Genomic DNA, 18,174 nt, shown 5'->3' on the forward strand with positions numbered 1-18,174 from the left:
CTCTTTGGCGCGTTTAATGGCTACCACTCTGACTTTATATTTGAAAAATCCCCATCTACTTCTTCCATGACCCAAGTCCTTTCTTGCAAAAATATCTTTAGCTAATGATTTGATGTTTTCAATCAGTATCTTTAAGAAGTGCATTGTTTAATTTCCAATATCCTCGAGTACCTTTTGATTTTTTAGTAGCTTGTAAATTCAGGGAAATCAAGTGATGATCAGAAAAGGGAGCCAACTGATGATCTACATCTATAACAAATTGTAACAAAAGAGGGGAAATTAGGAATAAATCTATTCTAGATTTACGTGACATAGTTTTGTTGGACCAGATATAACCCTTAGCATCCGGATTGAAATAACGCCAGGCATCCTCAACACAGAGATCCTTGCATAATGTAATAATAATGTTACTATTTTGAGGGTTTTGACTCGTTCTAGGAGGAAAACGATCAGCAGATGCATCAGGTGTTACATTAAAATCTCCTGAAATAATTAGAAAAGCCTCGGAGTATTTGTTGCTTAAATCCTGTACTTTCCTGGTAAATTGGGTAAAAAGGGTCTTATTAGGAGCATGTGAGTTATGTCCGTATACATTACAGATGATGGAAATAGCATTGTCAAGTTTAACAGTTACTATGACCCATCTGCCGTCTTGTGAAGATGTGGATTCTAGAATGTCACCTTTAAACTTGTGAATAAGTGTCAAAACACCAGCAGAATGATTTGATCCATGACTGAAATAGGCCATATCTCCCCATTGTGCTTTCCAAAATTTCAAATCACTTTCACCCGAATGAGTTTCCTGAAGAAGGACAAAATCTGCGTTACTGCGTTCACAGTATAAAAATAAAGCTTTCCTTTTTGTAGGATTTCTCAAACCCCTAGCATTCAGACTAACGATATTGAGTGAATTGAAAACGAACTCCTGCATTAAAAAAGAAAGAACACAAATTAGATAACAAGTATTAACGTGAACAATAAAACAAACGGTGAACCTTGAGAGGATTACTCCGACGGAAAACTACGCTCAGCTGAGGTAGCGGTGGTTAACAGAATAACACATCTATTTACTTCCTTTTCTTGGCAAGTGTTCATCAGTTGTAGTTCGAACGGTACATGTATAATTGGCAGTACATTAACTGTACTCATGGTAGTACTCACAGTTCCAGTTTGGTTAATGTCAACAGAGTTACCCAGTAATCATTATTCCTTCGATAAACGCGTGTGGGCCCTTGAACCCCGCCTTCTTTCCCTCTTGTCGCGCCTTCTGTATAAGCGGCCAGTTTCTCTCTGGCAGCCTGATCCTGCGGTATCAGAGCTTCTTTGATGCGGAGTTTCTTCTGGTCCAGAAACGTGTTCCCCTTGGCCATTTTCCATATGATGTCCCTGTAATGGCGCATAGTTAAGCGCAAGGTGATATTGCGAGGGGGTCCATCAGATCTTCGTTTCCCAAGTCGATGTACCACATCAATCACGTCTCTTAGCCTGTCTTTGATGCATGGTGCCACTTTTCCCAGGATATTAATGACTACTTCTCTAATATCCTCTCCCTCTACCTCTTTTACACCTTGGATTTTCAGATTCCACCTGCGAGAGTACCTTTGAAGTTCAGCTACATTCCCACACAGCTCATTATTTTGGGATTGCATTTTCTTCAGCTCATTCTCTAGGAACGTTATCTTATCCTTGTTCTCGCTCACAACTTTGTGTAGTTGATTGACAGTTTCTGACAAATTATTGATCATCTTTGATGTTTCTTCTGTAGCCCGCTCTACGAGGGACACTTTGGAGAGCGTGGCGTCTTGTTTAGTAGACAGGGACTGGATTGCAGGGAAAAGTTCCGACATGGAAATGTTTTCTTTTACTTTTTTCACCGGTGGATTTTTACTTGGGGTCTGAGGTAAAGAGTTTGCAAGGATTTCATCCTGGTCAGTTTTGTTCTTTCTCTTGCTTGAGTTCGCGGCTTCTTGTGTATCCATGCTGCTCTGGTTCTCGTTGTAGCTAGCTAGCATGTCAGCCGTCTTCTGCGAGAATTGGATATTTCGTCTACTTTTGTCTTTCTGTCGTGTTCTTCCCATTCAACTTGACAAAAACTAACTCTAAACTTATCCCATGTCCATAAAAAAGTTATAGTTAGTTTCTTTCAATATTAATAGCCAATATTTGACTGTTCACCACCTAACCCTCAATATTGTTTTGAAGAGCGAGAAAACACTCCCTCTCACAGCGACGCCATCTTGGCCTCCATCCTGTATTCTGATTAAGTCAACAATACCTCTAGGCATATCTGACGTCATGTATTTGATATATTTATGTGAAGGTTAATTTCCATATTGACATCAGTTCATTGTGTTTGAGGACGGTTCACTGACGGGTTTTCAACGGATAGATTAGATTAGACTAGTTTAACAGTTACAGAGCAGCTACAGTAGCCTATCAGAACAGCTACGGTAGCCTATCAGAACAGCTGCAGTAGCCTATCAGAACAGCTACAGTAGCCTATCAGAACAGCTGCAGTAGCCTATCAGAACAGCTACAGTAGCCTATCAGAACAGCTGCAGTAGCCTATCAGAACAGCTACAGTAGCCTATCAGAACAGCTGCAGTAGCCTATCAGAACAGCTACAGTAGCCTATCAGAACAGCAGCCTATCAGAACAGCTACAGTATTACAGGCGCAGACCCTTAGTCAACGGACTACACATAATGGCTGAAGACAGCCAGGTAAGGTTAATTTTAGCCTACGTTTAACGAGCTTTAGAGTTTTCCTAATTCCATCTTGTTCTAATAGCAAGTCTGCCTTAAGTGCAGAAACCGTGGTTGATATTAGAAAATATGTATGATTGGAAGTTTAGGCAAGTAATTAAATTGGGTAATTGTTGTGGGATGTTAGCATACCATACTGCGCGTGTAGCATTAGTGCCATGGAGGATTGTGCAGGCCGGCAGGTTGCTACAGTTTCCTAGTAACATGTACGCTTTAGAGATCAGATCTGGATGACTTTTTCACCTGAACTGCTCATTGGCTGTCCATAATGAGCCCAGCAAGCAGGATGTGTAGCTGGGCTCTGCAATAACTAGCTCCCAGAGCAATTACAAATAACTATTCTTGTTTTAATAGCGTCATTAGAACTAGCAACATGACAGTCAGTCACCTCAGTAGAAACGCTATGTGTTGGATTCGTCCATGTCTTGCTAAATGACCTAGCTACCATAACAGCTGTGGAGAATTTCTACTGCAGTTTTAAGGGATCTCTCTGAAGGTTTAATGCTTCATTGCATTATTATTTGGGAAACGTTGACATGCCATTTGTGTTGACGGATGGATGAAAATAATGTAATTATAGTATCGTTATACATAGGCTAGCAGGAAAATCCGCATGAGATACCCATAGAACTGAGCCCTGCTCCATTTCAGCACCATGCCGCGGTCTCAGGTGCTGCTCAGACTCGAAACATTTCAGCACCATGCCGCGGTCTCAGGTGCTGCCCAGACTCGAAACATTTCAGCACCATGCCGCGGTCTCAGGTGCTGCCCAGACTCGAAACATTTCAGCACCATGGCCCGGTCCCCTGACGCCTAGAAACGTGTCAGCACTATGCAGCGGACAATAGTGCTGAAATAGTTAAAGCCCCCTAGAACGTCATTGATTTTAAATTATTGTAAGTGCAAGTGGTTATAATTTATTGCATGTCCTAGTTTTGCAGCTTTGCAACCTCAGAATTATAGCTAATGGATTGCAGCGAGTTACGTGTTTGTGCATGGTGATGAATGAGGATGCTTGATAAACCATCAATTAAATGCAACAACGTGCACTTACAAATATTTTCGTTTGGCAGAACTTTGACAAGCTATGATCTGTTTTCTAATGACATTGACAATTCATATAGACATTAAACTTAGGCCTAATTGTGACATCATGTGTGTATGACATCTTTGAAGAATGCCCTGGCTTCAGCCAATCGGAATCGAGTATTCAACAATGCTTTGGTATAATTCAAGGACGTTCATATTCACTTCAGTTGTCTGCCGATGGTTCACTGACGTTTTTTCAAAGGAAGTATTAGTATTACCTCTAAACAGCCTACAACAATAAGCTACACATCATGTCAGACGACAGCAAGGTATGGTTCATTTAGCCTATTTTGAGTTTAGAGGAGAAATTACTAACAATATAGTAGGTCACTACCACAGCAATAGGTCTCACTGGTTTGATCCATGGACTGAAATCTGACCACTACTGCCGTTTTGTTTGAAATAGGAGAGAATCATTTGTTTGATAAAGTCACAACCTTGGACTGATATTGACCTCTCGTTTATCCACCAGAACGTGAATTGGGAGGATCATCCGGATGACCAAAATAAAGTTGTGGAGAATATGAAGGAGGAAACAGAGACACATGAGACCAACAAGAACAGGACAGGAGGCAAGGTAAGAAATATGCTGTCCTTTACACATCCTCTGCCTACTCAGGCACAGATCTAGGATTAGTTTACTATCACTAAATCCTAACCTTAAAGCATTAGGAGACACTACACTGACCTTAGATCTGCTATGAGACCTATAATCTGTTGTCATGTAGGCTAAACGTAAGTCCAGTGGCCGTGCCAAGAAGACTCCCGTGGAGGAGGACAGCAGCATTGGTGCAGGTCCGAGATTACTTCATGTTGGGTGCAGGTTGTGTTCAAATTCATCAGCACTGATCTGAGAAGATAGTATCTATATAGGTGAAAGCAATATAGTGGAGGCCTGCAGAGAGATGTGCTTTTACCTGTCCAGTGCAATCAAATCACTAAAGGTGAAGGAAATGAGGAATAAAGTTCAGATTCAACTTTAGATTTCTCTTTGCGGTTTCCCAGAGTCTTCTCAGACACCCGGGTGTGGTTTCTGGGAAAGGGGATCTATCATTGAGCAGCTGGAGAAGGAGGCTCAGAGGACTCTAATGCCTTCTCTCAAGATTGGGACATGCTGTGCCCCAATCCTCCTCTCTTTCCTGAGGAGTCTAACTGATGAGCAAGTTCCATGTCTTTTTCCAACCTCACATACAACTTATCTGAATGTATAGTCATAGTGCACCTTCTAACCACAAATGGGATTTTAAACACTACACCTAACCCTAACATCACTGTAACCACACCCCTAACTCTTGCTGTAAATCAAGAACAAAATGACTCATGTACTTGCTAATAGCTTAATTAAATACACTTTTATGATCCCTAACATGGCTATCTAGTGACTCCACTAACTCAACACCAGTGTGCAGCTAAAATATGTTTCCTTTTATTTCTTTGCTCTAGCCAATGGAGAGTGATTCAGCATGGCATGAAAAATAACGTAAGTCTCTCCACATAAGGTTCTGGTCAAAAGTTGTGCACTATATATATATATATATATAGGGAATGGTGTCATGGAATTGGTTGATTGGCAAAAACATTACTCTGTTTGTTGGTCATAGCTGACATTCGAGCAGCTCTCCATGCTGTGTCTGAAGATTGTTAAGGTCGTGACCCAGACAGCCCTCCGCATTCTCCTACCAGCGCTAGCTCGTATCATGGGGGTGAACCTGAGGAGTGGATCAACCTCCCCAGAATCCCAGTGCTCTCTGACAGGGTCTGGGGATTCCTTAGGCAGTCTGGATGAGAGAGAGAAAAGGCTGCTGATCAGTGAGATTAACTACTGGACTAAGGAGAGGAGGGGGAATGGCAGTTCAGGGTGCCGCCAAAAATCCACTCGCAGAACCTCATCATCATGCTGGTCGCCTAAGAGGTATGTTCACAGCAATATTTGAACTTAATAATTTCAAGACCTGACCCATACTTATCATAAATTATTAACTTGGAATTCATACCTTGTAGTTTTAAGTTCTGGTCAGAAATGTTGCCCCTGAGGGGGTGGGTCCAGGTGAAAGTAATTTTTAACTGGGTAAGCCATAAAGTAATCTATGAATAAATAGATCAGGTACATGCCTTTCAGAATTAGTCAAATTCTGATGTCGTATAAAGATAAAAATCAGACAAAAAATTGTGTCAGTTGGCTTTAGGCTTCTAGAACTACGATGGTATGAGAAGTAAACCATCATTGCTCTAATTTGGTTTTCAGGCTCACTAATGACTCAGATAAGATACCAGTTGGTCACATTTGCATGGCATAAGTGGTGATTGTGTGTTTATCTTCAAGGTCCCAGACCTCATTGCAGAGCTTGCCTGCAACTAGAGAGGCTCCCCTCATGGAGGAGCCTCTGAAGGCTCTTTTTGGGGTAACGGAAGAGAGCCTCCTGATATCCCTGGTTGAGGGTCACTCCAACCCCACCTCCTCCAGCTCCTCCGAGTTGAGCTGTGCTATCGTGGGGGAGGTAGTACACCAGCTTAACTCTGGCCTGTCAGTGGCCATTCAGGCCAGCTCGGGGAGTTGCCCCCCTATGGACAGTCAGGACATAGCAGCAGGCAAGGAGGTCATTGGGGTAGCCTCGGTGCAGATCCTGGCCGAGCTACAGAGCAAAACGTCTGAGCCAGAGTGGGTAGGGTTTATCGAGCCCCTCATGGACCCTGTGACCGATGATGTGCTGGATGCCATTGTCGGCACAATGGACAAAATGGCGCCGGACTTCAACATCCTCTTGGATCTGGCCAAGAAGATGACAATCTTGGGGTCTAAATTTCTGACCAATCTTCAATGTGACCTTGATGTTGAGTGTCCATCTGGGAAAGAAGGAACCACTCACTTTCTCAAAGAGACTGGATCCTCTACCAGTGTGGTGGCCAGAATGCTTCAGACCCTCTCTAGCCCCGACTTTCAGTCTAAAGCCCTCAAGGCGGTGAGCACCATCCTTACAAGGAAAGTTAGCAGCTCTTCTGGCATGGCTCCTTCCTCTAGGCCTTCTAGTGCTGCTCCTAGCCTTACTGAAGCACCCCTGAATACCAGCTCTACAGCCCTGACATCTGTAACCTCCACTGCCACAGTGATTGTTAAGGCATTTGTGGGAGGCATGGAGACGATAGCATCATTTGAAGGCACATGTGAAGCAGTTGATTGGCCAGTTCCTGTTAATGACCACAAAACAGGGTCTTCACAGAAGATAACCTACTCTCCAGCCCGCACACTCTACGGCCTTAAACCAGCAAAGCTGAGGGACCTTTTAACTCTATCCGCTCGAGAAGAAGGTGTGGCTAAGGACGCTTCTCTTCAGGAGTATTCAGACACCCTGGAAAAGGCAACTGTTTCAACTGTTGAGGTCCAGTTACCCAGCACCAAACTTAGTAGAGTTCCCAGTGAGAGCCAACCAATACCAGCTCTCTGTCTCTCCAATCTGGATACCAGTACTCAAGAAGTTCTTAACTTCTTGGAACTATAGGGGGTGCTGTTCCGCATTAGCATATTTGGGTCTCCAAATTAAACTGCCTCGTGCTAAATTCTTGATCGTACAATATGCATATTATTGTTATTATTGGATAGAAAACACCTTCTAGTTTCTATAGAAGTTGGAATTTTGTCTCTGAGTGGTACAGAACAATATCTACAGCACTTTTCATGACAGGGTTCAGATTTCAGAAATTTTTACCCCTGATCTGGAGTCTGTTTTTAAGGCGACAGTGAATGCTATAAAGAAACCGACACTGCCTACGTCTTCCTCTGGGTGTCTGTACGTCATCACGTTTTGAATGGAATCGATTGGACAATCACAGCCATTATAAAAGACCAAAATGTATAGGGACCTCCCTTTCTCGTCGCGCGCCTGAAGCGTGAAGGACATCGGACTTGCCTCGTTCCAAATCGTTGTCTAACCAGCAATATTTCTCCGGTCATGTTTTCAGTCGTTATAGTTGTTAAAAACATCATAATGTAGTTAATTTGAACCGTTTTATAGCAATTTATATCCGTTTAGTGCGATTTTGAGGAATTTCTTTGTCGTGCACTCTGAAACTTTGGACACGTTTTGGGGTCCCGTTCGATCGTTAGTGGATATTTCGAAGGACAGAGGACATCTATCGACCAAAAGACGTTTATAACATAGAAAGGATACATTGCCCAAGAATCTGATGGAAGAACAGCTCAAAGTAAGCAATATTTAATATGATAAATCGTTTTTCTGTCGAAATATTTTAAACGCATATTTCGCCATTTTGTTTGGTATAGCTTCACTTGGCGAACCCTGTATTGAAAAGTAAGGATAATTTAAAAAATGTAAATCAGCGGTTGCATTAAGAACTAATTTGTCTTTCGATTCCTGTCAACCCTGTATTTTTTAGTCAAGTATATGATTAGCTTTCGATTAAACTAGATCACTCTGAAAGCTGACGTTCCTCATTTTGAGGCTTGAGTTGTGACTATTTCCATTGTATAACCACGGTTTTGTATGGCTAAATATGCACCTTTTCGAACAAACTGTATATGTATGTTGTAAAATGATGTTACAGGAGTGTCATCGGAAGAATTCTGAGAAGGTTAGTGAAAAAATTAATATATTTTGGCGGTGATTACGTTATAGCGCTCTTTGGCTGGAATCGATGCTCTGGTAACGTTTGCACATGTGGTATGCTAACTTATCGATTTATTGTGTTTTCGCTGAAAAACGCTTAGAAAATCTGAAATATGGTCTGAAATCACAGGAACTGGGTCTTTCCATTGCTATGCTTTGTCTATTTTTATGAAATGTTTTATGATGAGTAAATTGGTCATACACGTTGCTCTATCTAGTAATTCTAGTCGATTTGTGATGGTCGGTGCAATTGTAAACTGTGATTTCTACCTGAAATATGCACTTTTTTCTAACAAAAACTATCCTATACCATGAATATGTTATCAGACTGTCATCTGAAGAGGTTTTTTCTTGGTTAGTGGCTATCAATATCTTAGTTGAGCCGAATTGGTGATAGCACCTGAAGGAGTAAGAAACTGATGGAGTTAGAATAGTGGTGTATTTTGCTAACGTGTTTAGCTAATAGATTTACATATTTTGTCTTCCCTGTAAAACATTTTAAAAATCTGAAATGGTGGCTTTATTCACAAGATCTGTATCTTTCATCTGGTGTCTTGGACTTGTGATTTAATGATATTTAGATGCTACTATCTACTTGTGAAGCTATGCTAGCTATGCTAATCAGTGTGTGGGGGGTGGGGGGTGCTCCCGGATCCGGGTTTCTGAGGCAGTAGAGACAGTGTTTTTTCCATCTACAAGTCAGAGTTATCAAAAGTGGAGAGTAAATCCTTGGACGTTGTCAGTTCATCTGATGACTCCCTAGAGGCTTGTTGGTTTGTTGATAGTGTCCTATCAGAGCTTGATGACTATACTGTTTCCCAGTCACCCTCACCCAATGAAGACTTGAGTGTGAGTACTCAATGTTCTCAACTGAGCTCAGAGGAGAGTGTCAGAATCACACAGTCCTCTACTAGTCTGATTCAGAGCATTAAGAAGCTCTCTAGCAATGACTTTCAGACTCAGGCAGAAGAGGCAGTGAGTAAAGTGCTGATGAGATCCAGTCATTCCTTTATCACACAGATCAGCCATACTGATCTTCAGAAAAGTCCGCAGGCTGGCTTATCATCTAGCTCGCCATCAGAGATTGCCTCCATGTCCTCTCAAAATACAGCCTCTGGATTGGTGGAAACCTTTGTCAAAGGAATGGCGACTATTTTCCAGAAAAATGAGTCCACTGGCACTGTGCTACTGGAAAGAAGTGGGAAAGTTTCGCAGTGCTCCCACGGGGGCTCCCAACTGGATGATACTGAATTGAGTGTTAAAATATCAGAGGAGAAGCTTTGGTCAACAGCTAAGACCATCTGCGTCAGTATGAAGAACACACTTAAGGATTTCTTCACAGGGCTGAAGCCATCCGGATCCGAAAGGACAGAAAATGCTTCTTCCAAAGAGACCCTTGGGGAAATGCTGGTTGCTATCCAGAGTGAAATCTCAAACTTAGGGCGAATGAAGGATTCCAGGGAGCTCCTTCAGATCAACGATATGGTAGGAACTATGCTGAAGGAGGTTGAGAAAAGTGAGGATGACAGTGAAGAAGTCTGCCAAGACATCCCTAGAACCTGTTCATCTTTGTCCACTTCTTTAAAGGGTCGTAGTTCCTTGTCCAGCTCTTCAAAGGGTCCTAGGTCAGAGTGTGAGTTAGAGATCAACCTCCCTGGCACTCCCATCCCTGACGAAGTGCCTTTTGATCTGACCTGCCCCATAGTCAGGAGCTCCTGCATCGACATCAGGGACTCTAAAATGCCAGAGATTTCTACAGGAAAATCTAGAATCTAAAGACAAAGATGATGGCACACACAGATGAACCCCTGCATCGTAACAGTCCAATGACTGACAGCAGCCGACCACCGAGTGCTAAAGCCTCTTTTCGTTCATCCACTCCGTCTTTCACCAGCAAGGGAACCTCTTTGGTACCAAAGGGAGATGGGATTGACATTGAAGAGAAGGAGGTGTGCATCCCCAGCAGCTCTGGCCATCTGAGGGAGCTCTTAATCACCCCGGACATCAGCAGTGCCACTGCATTCCTACTGCACTACTTGATGGACTCCAGCAAAGATGATGTCATGTGTTTGGTCACCATACTGGTGATACGGTTGCTGTCGAAGATCAGACCCTCAGCCCTAGATGGACCCTCCCAACAGGCAGCAGACATGACAGAAACATCTCAGCAACTCATCAGACAAGTCCTGTCTGAGTTCTGTGCTGCATCCAGATTCTCCAGGACACAGGCATATTCCCAGAACCTGCACATCCACAGGGTGTTCAGAGGTGTACATAAAAACCTCATGGAGGAGTTTGGCTCTTATAACACCCTGCAAGCAGCTATTTCCTCCCAGGACCCTGCATTTGACAGAGTCCTGGTAAAGTCCTTGACCCAGCAGCTGGTACAGGGATGCAAGGAGGCATCAAGACCAGCTTCTGCTGCAACAAACCCATCAGACCAGGCTGAGACAGAGAGGGGGGCTGAGCAGAAAGCAAGAAGGAGCTTCCTTTGCTTTTCAATGACCAAACTCAGGATCAACTTCAAGGTATAGCAGGGAGTTAGCATGTTGTTGTTGTTCCAGTTAGGTGCTGATGTTATTGATGTGGCTATGATAAGACAAATACATGCCATAAATATGTTTTATTCATCACTAAATTGTTGCCTTGGATTCAGAAGTGTTCCATTTATTTATTTATTCTCTGTACCATTTTCTTTACCTTTCTCTGTTAGCGTTCCAAGAGAGGAAACAAAAAGGACTGCCATTCAGTCCAGGAACAGACTGAGATTCCCTCTACTGATGGACATTGCACAGGTAAGGATGTTTTAGAGCTCTGCTATAGCTTGTAGTTTTGTTTAGGTGTGTGTTAGAAACATAGAGTATGCCTACCAAACTCATAGCACTGTTATTTTTCAACGTTATTATACTGTATTTCTCTCTCTCTCTCTCTCTCTCTCTCTCTCTCTCTCTCTCTCTCTCTCTCTCTCTCTCTCTCTCTCTCTGTCTCTCGCTCTCTCTGTCTCTCTCTCTGTCTCTCTCTCTGTCTCTCTCTCTGTCTCTCTCTCTCTCTCTCTCTCTCTCTCTCTCTCTCTCTCTCTCTCTCTCTCTCTCTCTCGCTCTCGCTCAATTTCTCTTTCTCTCTTACCCCATCCATTTCTCTTGTGTTTCTAGCTCCAGTTGGAGAGGTTTCTCCCTCCATATCTCAGCCTATCAAAAAACGATCCTTGATTGTCAGGGTCTTTTCAGCAATGATGAAGCCATTCAGGCGCTTCACCAAGAAGAACCTGTAACCTGTTACGCTGCATGAAGAACTACTTTTGTAACAGCAAGACTTTTGACAAGAGGAATTTCTGCATGTTTACCCTTTCAAAGTCTATTTGATCAAATAAATGCAAATTATTTTACAAGAGTTTCAAGTGTTTTGGATGATTGGTAGCACTGAAGCAGCTTTTCTCAGGGAAATGTGCTAGTTCCCCCTTGGTTACACATTTATTGTGCCGTTTTTGAGTTGGCAGGACTTGGGGTGGCAAGTAGCCTTGTGGTTAGAGCGTTGGGCCAGTAACCGAAAGGTTGCTAGATCAAATCCCTGAGCTGACAAGGTAAAAATCTGTCATTCTGCCCCTGAACAAGGCAGTTAACCTGCTGTCATTGTAAATAAGAATTTGTTCTTAACTGACTTGTCTAGTAAAATATAATAACCAGAGCTTGTCTCTAATACAATAGTTGCTGCATAGACTGTCAGATAACCAGATGTTCTCTATTCATTTAGTTAGATTGATAAGAGCTTATTAGCAGCAAGGGGAAAACACATAGAGGAGAATTAGCTATCTGCAGCTAGATCAACCCTCTGAGATGTTATCTGTATGTTGAATATATAAGGTCCAGCAGTTGACAGTGTATGTCAGAGCAAAAATCAAGCCATGAGGTCGAAGGAATTGTCCGTAGAAACATGGTTGTGTCAAGGCACAGATCTGGTGAAGGGTACCAAAACATTTCTGCAATATTGAAGGTCCCCAAGAACACAGTGGCCTCCATCATTCTTAAACGGAAGAAGTTTGGAACCACCAAGACTCTTCCTAGAGCTGGCCGCCAGGCCAAACTGAGCAATCGCGGGAGAAGGGCTTTGGTCAATTCAAAAATGCTCTATTCTGAGAACTACTTTTAATCACAGAGTGGAAAACATAGAACCATACTGTGTGAATCACAATTATGGGTGTATTCTGGAATAAGACAAACCTATAAATAGAGTTGGAGTCTGAGTGTGTGTGCACACAGCCACCTCTTTAACCACTCTTCAAAATATTTGGCAGCCTTTGAGATGGAGAGGCAGGAGAATGAGTGACAGAACAAGAGTCTAATAAAAGCATGGCTTCTCTCCCACTCCTGCTCACAGCAGCAGTGCAGTGGAGTAGCTTCAACAGCCATAGGCCCAGGGATTTCACATCACATTCCATGATGCAATGCAGAATACGGCTTCACACAGAACAATCACCAAACCCATAAGATAACACTTCACACAGCACAGCCAAACATCATGTATCACATGAAGAGGCATGTGTGTTCTCCGGACGTGATACCTTGTCACGGACCTGCTGTTTCGATCTTCGCTCTCTCTCCCTCTCCCCCACCTCTTTCTCTCTCTCCCTCTCTCTCTCTAGAACACCTGCTGTCTCGACCTCTGAATGTTCGGCTATGAAAAGCCAACTGACATTTACTCCCGAGGTGCTGACCTGTTGCACCCTCTATAACCACATTATTTTTTGACCCTGCTGGTCATCTATGAAGAACTTTGAACTACAGTACTTGAAGAACAATCTGGCCTTAATGGCCATGTACGCTTATAATCTCCACCGGCACAGCCAGAAGAGGACTAGCCACCCCTCAGAGCCTGGTTCCTCACTAGGTTTCTTCCTAGGTTCTGGCTTTTCTAGGGAGTTTTTCATAGCCACCGTGCTTCTAAATCTGCATGATGATGATGAGCAAGCTTGACAGTTTTCTAAAGAAAGAAAATCTATCTGAAGAAGAGGAGTCTGTGTTCAGGTCTTTACAACTAGAATTAGAACAGACTTACACGGATCTGGCAAAGGGCGCCTTTGTAAGGTCAAGAGCAAAATGGATTGAAGAGGGGGATAGAAACACTAGTTACTTTTTTGCACTTGAAAAGAGAAACTAGAAAAAGAAAATCTATAACTGCACTCAAAATTAACAATGTTTTATGCAAAGATCCCATTACAATATCATAATTTGTCAATTCCTTTTATGAAAACCTTTACAGCTCTCAATTTCAGGAAGATGGTTGTGAAAGTTACATTTGCCACATTCAGAATTGTGTCCCGGTAATTGAGGATGATTTCCACTCAGTTTGCGATTCACCTGTGTCAATTGGTGAAATTAGAGAGGCTCTGAATTCAATGAAAAAAGGGAAATCACCTGGCCCTGATGGCCTGTCAGTTGAATTCTATAGACAGTTTTGGGAGTTGCTAGAAGACCCGATTTTCAATATGTTTCAAGATTGCATTAAAAATGGGGAAATGGTCTCCACTATGAAACAGGGCCTTATTTCATTGATTCCGAAGCCTGATAAAAACCCTTCTCTCATTGACAATTGGAGACCAATTACTTTATTAAATGTTGATTACAAATTGATTGCTCTGGTTTATGCCAAAAGATTAAAGAAAGGAATAGATACCATTATAAATGAGACTCAAACAGGATTTATGAAGGGCCGTCACATAAGCTCTAACATTAGTTTAGTCTTGGACCTTATAGATTACTCAGATGCAATTGACTCAGATGCGGTTGTCCTATTTCTGGACTTCTGTAAAGCCTTTGACACAATTGAACATGAATTTCTCTTTTACTTTTTGGATTTGGGGAAAATTTTATTAAAGTAATTCGCATGTTTTACAAAGATATAAATAGTTCTGTGCTACTAAACCTTAATACTTCCAAAAGATTTAGTATCAACAGAAGTGTACGACAGGGATGCCCAATTTCGCCATTTTTATTTATTTTGGTTGTGGAACTTCTATCTCTAGATATTCTGAATGATGCAAATTTGTATGGCTTAACCATTTTTAACAAAGAAATCAAAATTTCCCAACTGGCTGATGATACTACTCTTTTCTTAAGAGACAAAGACCAGGTCGCACAAGCCCTTAATGCTATAACTGCATTTTCTATTGCATCAGGATTAATGCTGAATGTTTCTAAATGTGAAATCTTATGTTTATTTGACTCTGATGATAAAGAAATTGAAAATATTCCTGTAAAGGACTGTGTTAAATATTTAGGAATACATCTGTCAAAAAAACAGTTAGTCAGACAACATTTGAATTTCTCTCCTAAAATTAAGAGAACTAAAAATATATTTAATAATTGGCTACAAAGAGATCTGTCAGGACTTCAAAAGTGGTGAGTGAAGGAGTCAGGCGCAGAGAGCAGGGTAGTTCCAAAAGACGTGGATTTTTAATATTACAAAATAACCAGAGAGACGGTCACGCCACACACACAAGCGTAAAGTCCCAGTCCAACAGGACGAAACTGAGCAGGAACACATGGAACACCACAAGAATGAACGAACACCACAAACAGAAAAACAAGCCCGCACAAAAGCCGGCGGGCCAACTGGGTTTAAATAGCCCACAATAAACCTAAACACAAAACAGGTGCAACAAATCAGACAAAACTAAATGAAACAGAAAAGGGGATCGGTGGCAGCTAGTAGGCCGGCGACGACGACCGCCGAGCGCCGCCCGAACAGGGAGAGGCACCATCTTCGGCGGGATTCGTGACAAGATCTTTCTATACTTGGGAGAGTACTTCTGTCCAAGGCAGAGGGACTGTCTCGTTTTGTGTACCTGTTACACCCCTGAAAAAGGGTAGAAAGAATCACGAGTGTGTGATACGGAATGTTTACTCATGGAACGTTTAGTGCAATCATTTTACATAAGCAACACATTTTACAGAATAACAGATCTACAGGAAATAGAGTTTTGTAGGGTACAAGGCTTATTCAAGTCATAACAGTATACACTGTACATCACTGAAACAAATACTATTTTCAATATAACTGTCAAGCAAAGCTTTAACTCAGTAAACCATAACACAATTTATCAACAGGCAATAAAGTATTTGAAAAACAATTACACAAATAATGCCGCAAAATATCTTATTAACAGCGCATTCACAATCGACATAAAATGGCAGCTACGTAGCAGTACCTAGCAGTACGAAGCTAGCTGCAACCGAGCACGGCTCATATTACTCTCTGCAAACTTAACTAACTTCCTCAATATGTTACTAAAACAAACCTTAAAACACTCTTGACATGTTAGCAAGTTATTACATTTAAATTACTCTTTTTAATCATCAATAACGTACCTGAAAAAGGGTAGAAAGAATCACGAGAGCGTGATACGGAATGTTTACTCATGGAACGTTTAGTGCAATGAGAAAAAGACCGCGAATTCTCCGTGAACTTGAGTGGAGACCAGAGCAATCGATCTCAGGCTCATAGATTAAGAGCATTTAGTAGATCACAGATTAACACTTTTATCCACGACAACATAAAGTAATCAACATAACGTTTACACATTCCTCTCACAATTCGTACCCTTTGTATGCTTGACGGATTTTAACAGAATTATATAAATGTTATCAATCTATCAACTAATACTGAATGCATGATCTTCTTAACCTTAGATGTTTTAAGATCCTCACATACTATGAATTTACTAATACTTTTTAATGTATAACAGGCTATTAGTATTTCCTTTAACCTGTCACATACCCCTCATTATCGTTATGTGTAAATCCAGCTACTTGTAAAGAGATCAATAAGACCTTTCTTGACTTCATCTGGAAAAATAATTCTCACAAACAAAAAAAATCTGTCCTTTCTAACAAAAGAGCTGAAGGCGGTCTAGAAGTGTTGGATTTTATTGACATAAATAACACTTTCAAGATAAACCGGTTGAAAATTTTTGCTCGATACTGATTCAATATGGTATTTCATTCCAAATAATGTGTTTAATAAATTGGGAGGACTTTAATTTTTACTGAAATGTAATTCTATTCCTGAAAGATTACCTGCTAAATTGGCGGTTTCACCAACAAGCTTTACTGGCCTGGAAAATATGTTTCCTGCACAATTTTTCCCCTCATAAAGCTCTTTTGTGGAATAATTCAGACATAACTGTAAGGAATAAGTCATTGTTCTACCCCAGCTGGCATGAGAGGAATATTGACTTTGAATATTGAAAAGAAGGTGAGAATCTGTCTCACTTGTTCTTTGAATGTAAATTTGTGTCAGAATTTTGGGAAAACCTTGCAAAGTACTTATTTACCATTATGAACACTTGCTATATTTTTAACATAAAATATACACAAACAAAGATTCCAAAATTCTATACCAAAATTACAAATTTTTCCTGATTGAATTGAATTATCTTATTAAAACACTAACCCTAGTGAATAACAACAAGAATAACATCTTCATGAATCATTATAATAAGATATTTTCAGAGTGAATATAATTGCACTTAATTTGTTTATTTTTTGTATTATTTTATTTGTATTGATATTTTTGTATGTTTGAGCATTGTTAATACCTGTGTTTGGTTTGCTAGACATGTTTGATGCAGCAATGTAAGTAGATTTTTGTATTATGAATAAATAAATAAAATATTTTACAAAAATGTTAATACATTTTATAATTTTTTTATAATCCATAAACAGGGATGCTAACTGGTGACCATGACAACATGAATGCTAACTGGTGACCATGACAACAGGGTTGCCTACTGGTGAGGGCCCAAAAAGGGGACACTTTTTTCACACTGAAACATGCAAAAAATCCCTGCTGGGGGGATAGAAATGAATAATATCAGCTATAAAATTCTCATTTCTAGTGATTTAGACTGGATCCCTTCCTGAAATGCAGGTTTTAACTAATGAAACAACAAAGAATATGATCTATAGACAAAATGATTAATTTGGACTATTAAAAGGGCCAGGATGAACCAAGCTAGAATACATGCAAAGACTTAGAAGGGAGGATTAAAGTTCCCTAACATGTAATTATATCAAGAAGACTTTAGAACTGCCCTGATAGGCTCTTTATTGACAACTCTAATAGGACAATTTGGGTTGACATGGAAGAAGAACTTAATGCCCCATTTAGAGCATCATATTATCTGAGTCAACACTTAAATGTGGGACTGCAGAATCCCATAATGTCCCAAACTAAGAAATATGGAGTCAGATAAATAAGAGACGGATATCTTCACCTTTACTGACAATCTCTGGTTCGTTATGGAACATCCATAAATACTAATTAGGAGAAAAGGTGGTTGTCTGGAAAGACTGGGATCAATCAATCAATCAAATGTATTTATAAAGCCCTTCTTACATCAGCGGATATCAGAAAGTGCTGTACAGAAACCCAGCCTAAAACCCCAAACAGCAAGCAATGCAGGTGTAGAAGCACGGTGGCTAGGAACAACTCCCTAGAAAGGCCAAAACCTAGGAAGAAACCTAGAGAGGAACCAGGCTATGAGGGGTGGCCAGTCCTCTTCTGGCTGTTGTCGGGATGAGATTATAACAGAACATGGCCAAGATGTTCTAATGTTCATAGATGACCAGCAGGGTCAAATAATAATTATTGTTTTGTTTTAGCCTCAACACTAATACATTTCACTTTTGCTTTTAGTGTCAA

General features: G+C 41.0%; 1 protein-coding gene across 1 annotated transcript; it reads left to right on the forward strand.

Moving 5' to 3' along the window:
* Positions 1 to 10,262: 10,262 nt before the first annotated feature.
* LOC120037651 lies at positions 10,263 to 12,798 on the forward strand. Its single transcript, XM_038983647.1, has 3 exons — positions 10,263 to 11,003; positions 11,189 to 11,270; positions 12,767 to 12,798. Exons 1-3 carry the CDS (start codon positions 10,263 to 10,265, stop codon positions 12,796 to 12,798), a joined length of 855 nt encoding a protein of 284 aa, XP_038839575.1.
* The last annotated feature ends 5,376 nt before the right edge of the window (positions 12,799 to 18,174 follow it).

Source organism: Salvelinus namaycush, unplaced genomic scaffold (assembly GCF_016432855.1).
Source record: "Salvelinus namaycush isolate Seneca unplaced genomic scaffold, SaNama_1.0 Scaffold18, whole genome shotgun sequence".
Classification (NCBI taxonomy): Eukaryota; Metazoa; Chordata; class Actinopteri; order Salmoniformes; family Salmonidae; genus Salvelinus; species Salvelinus namaycush.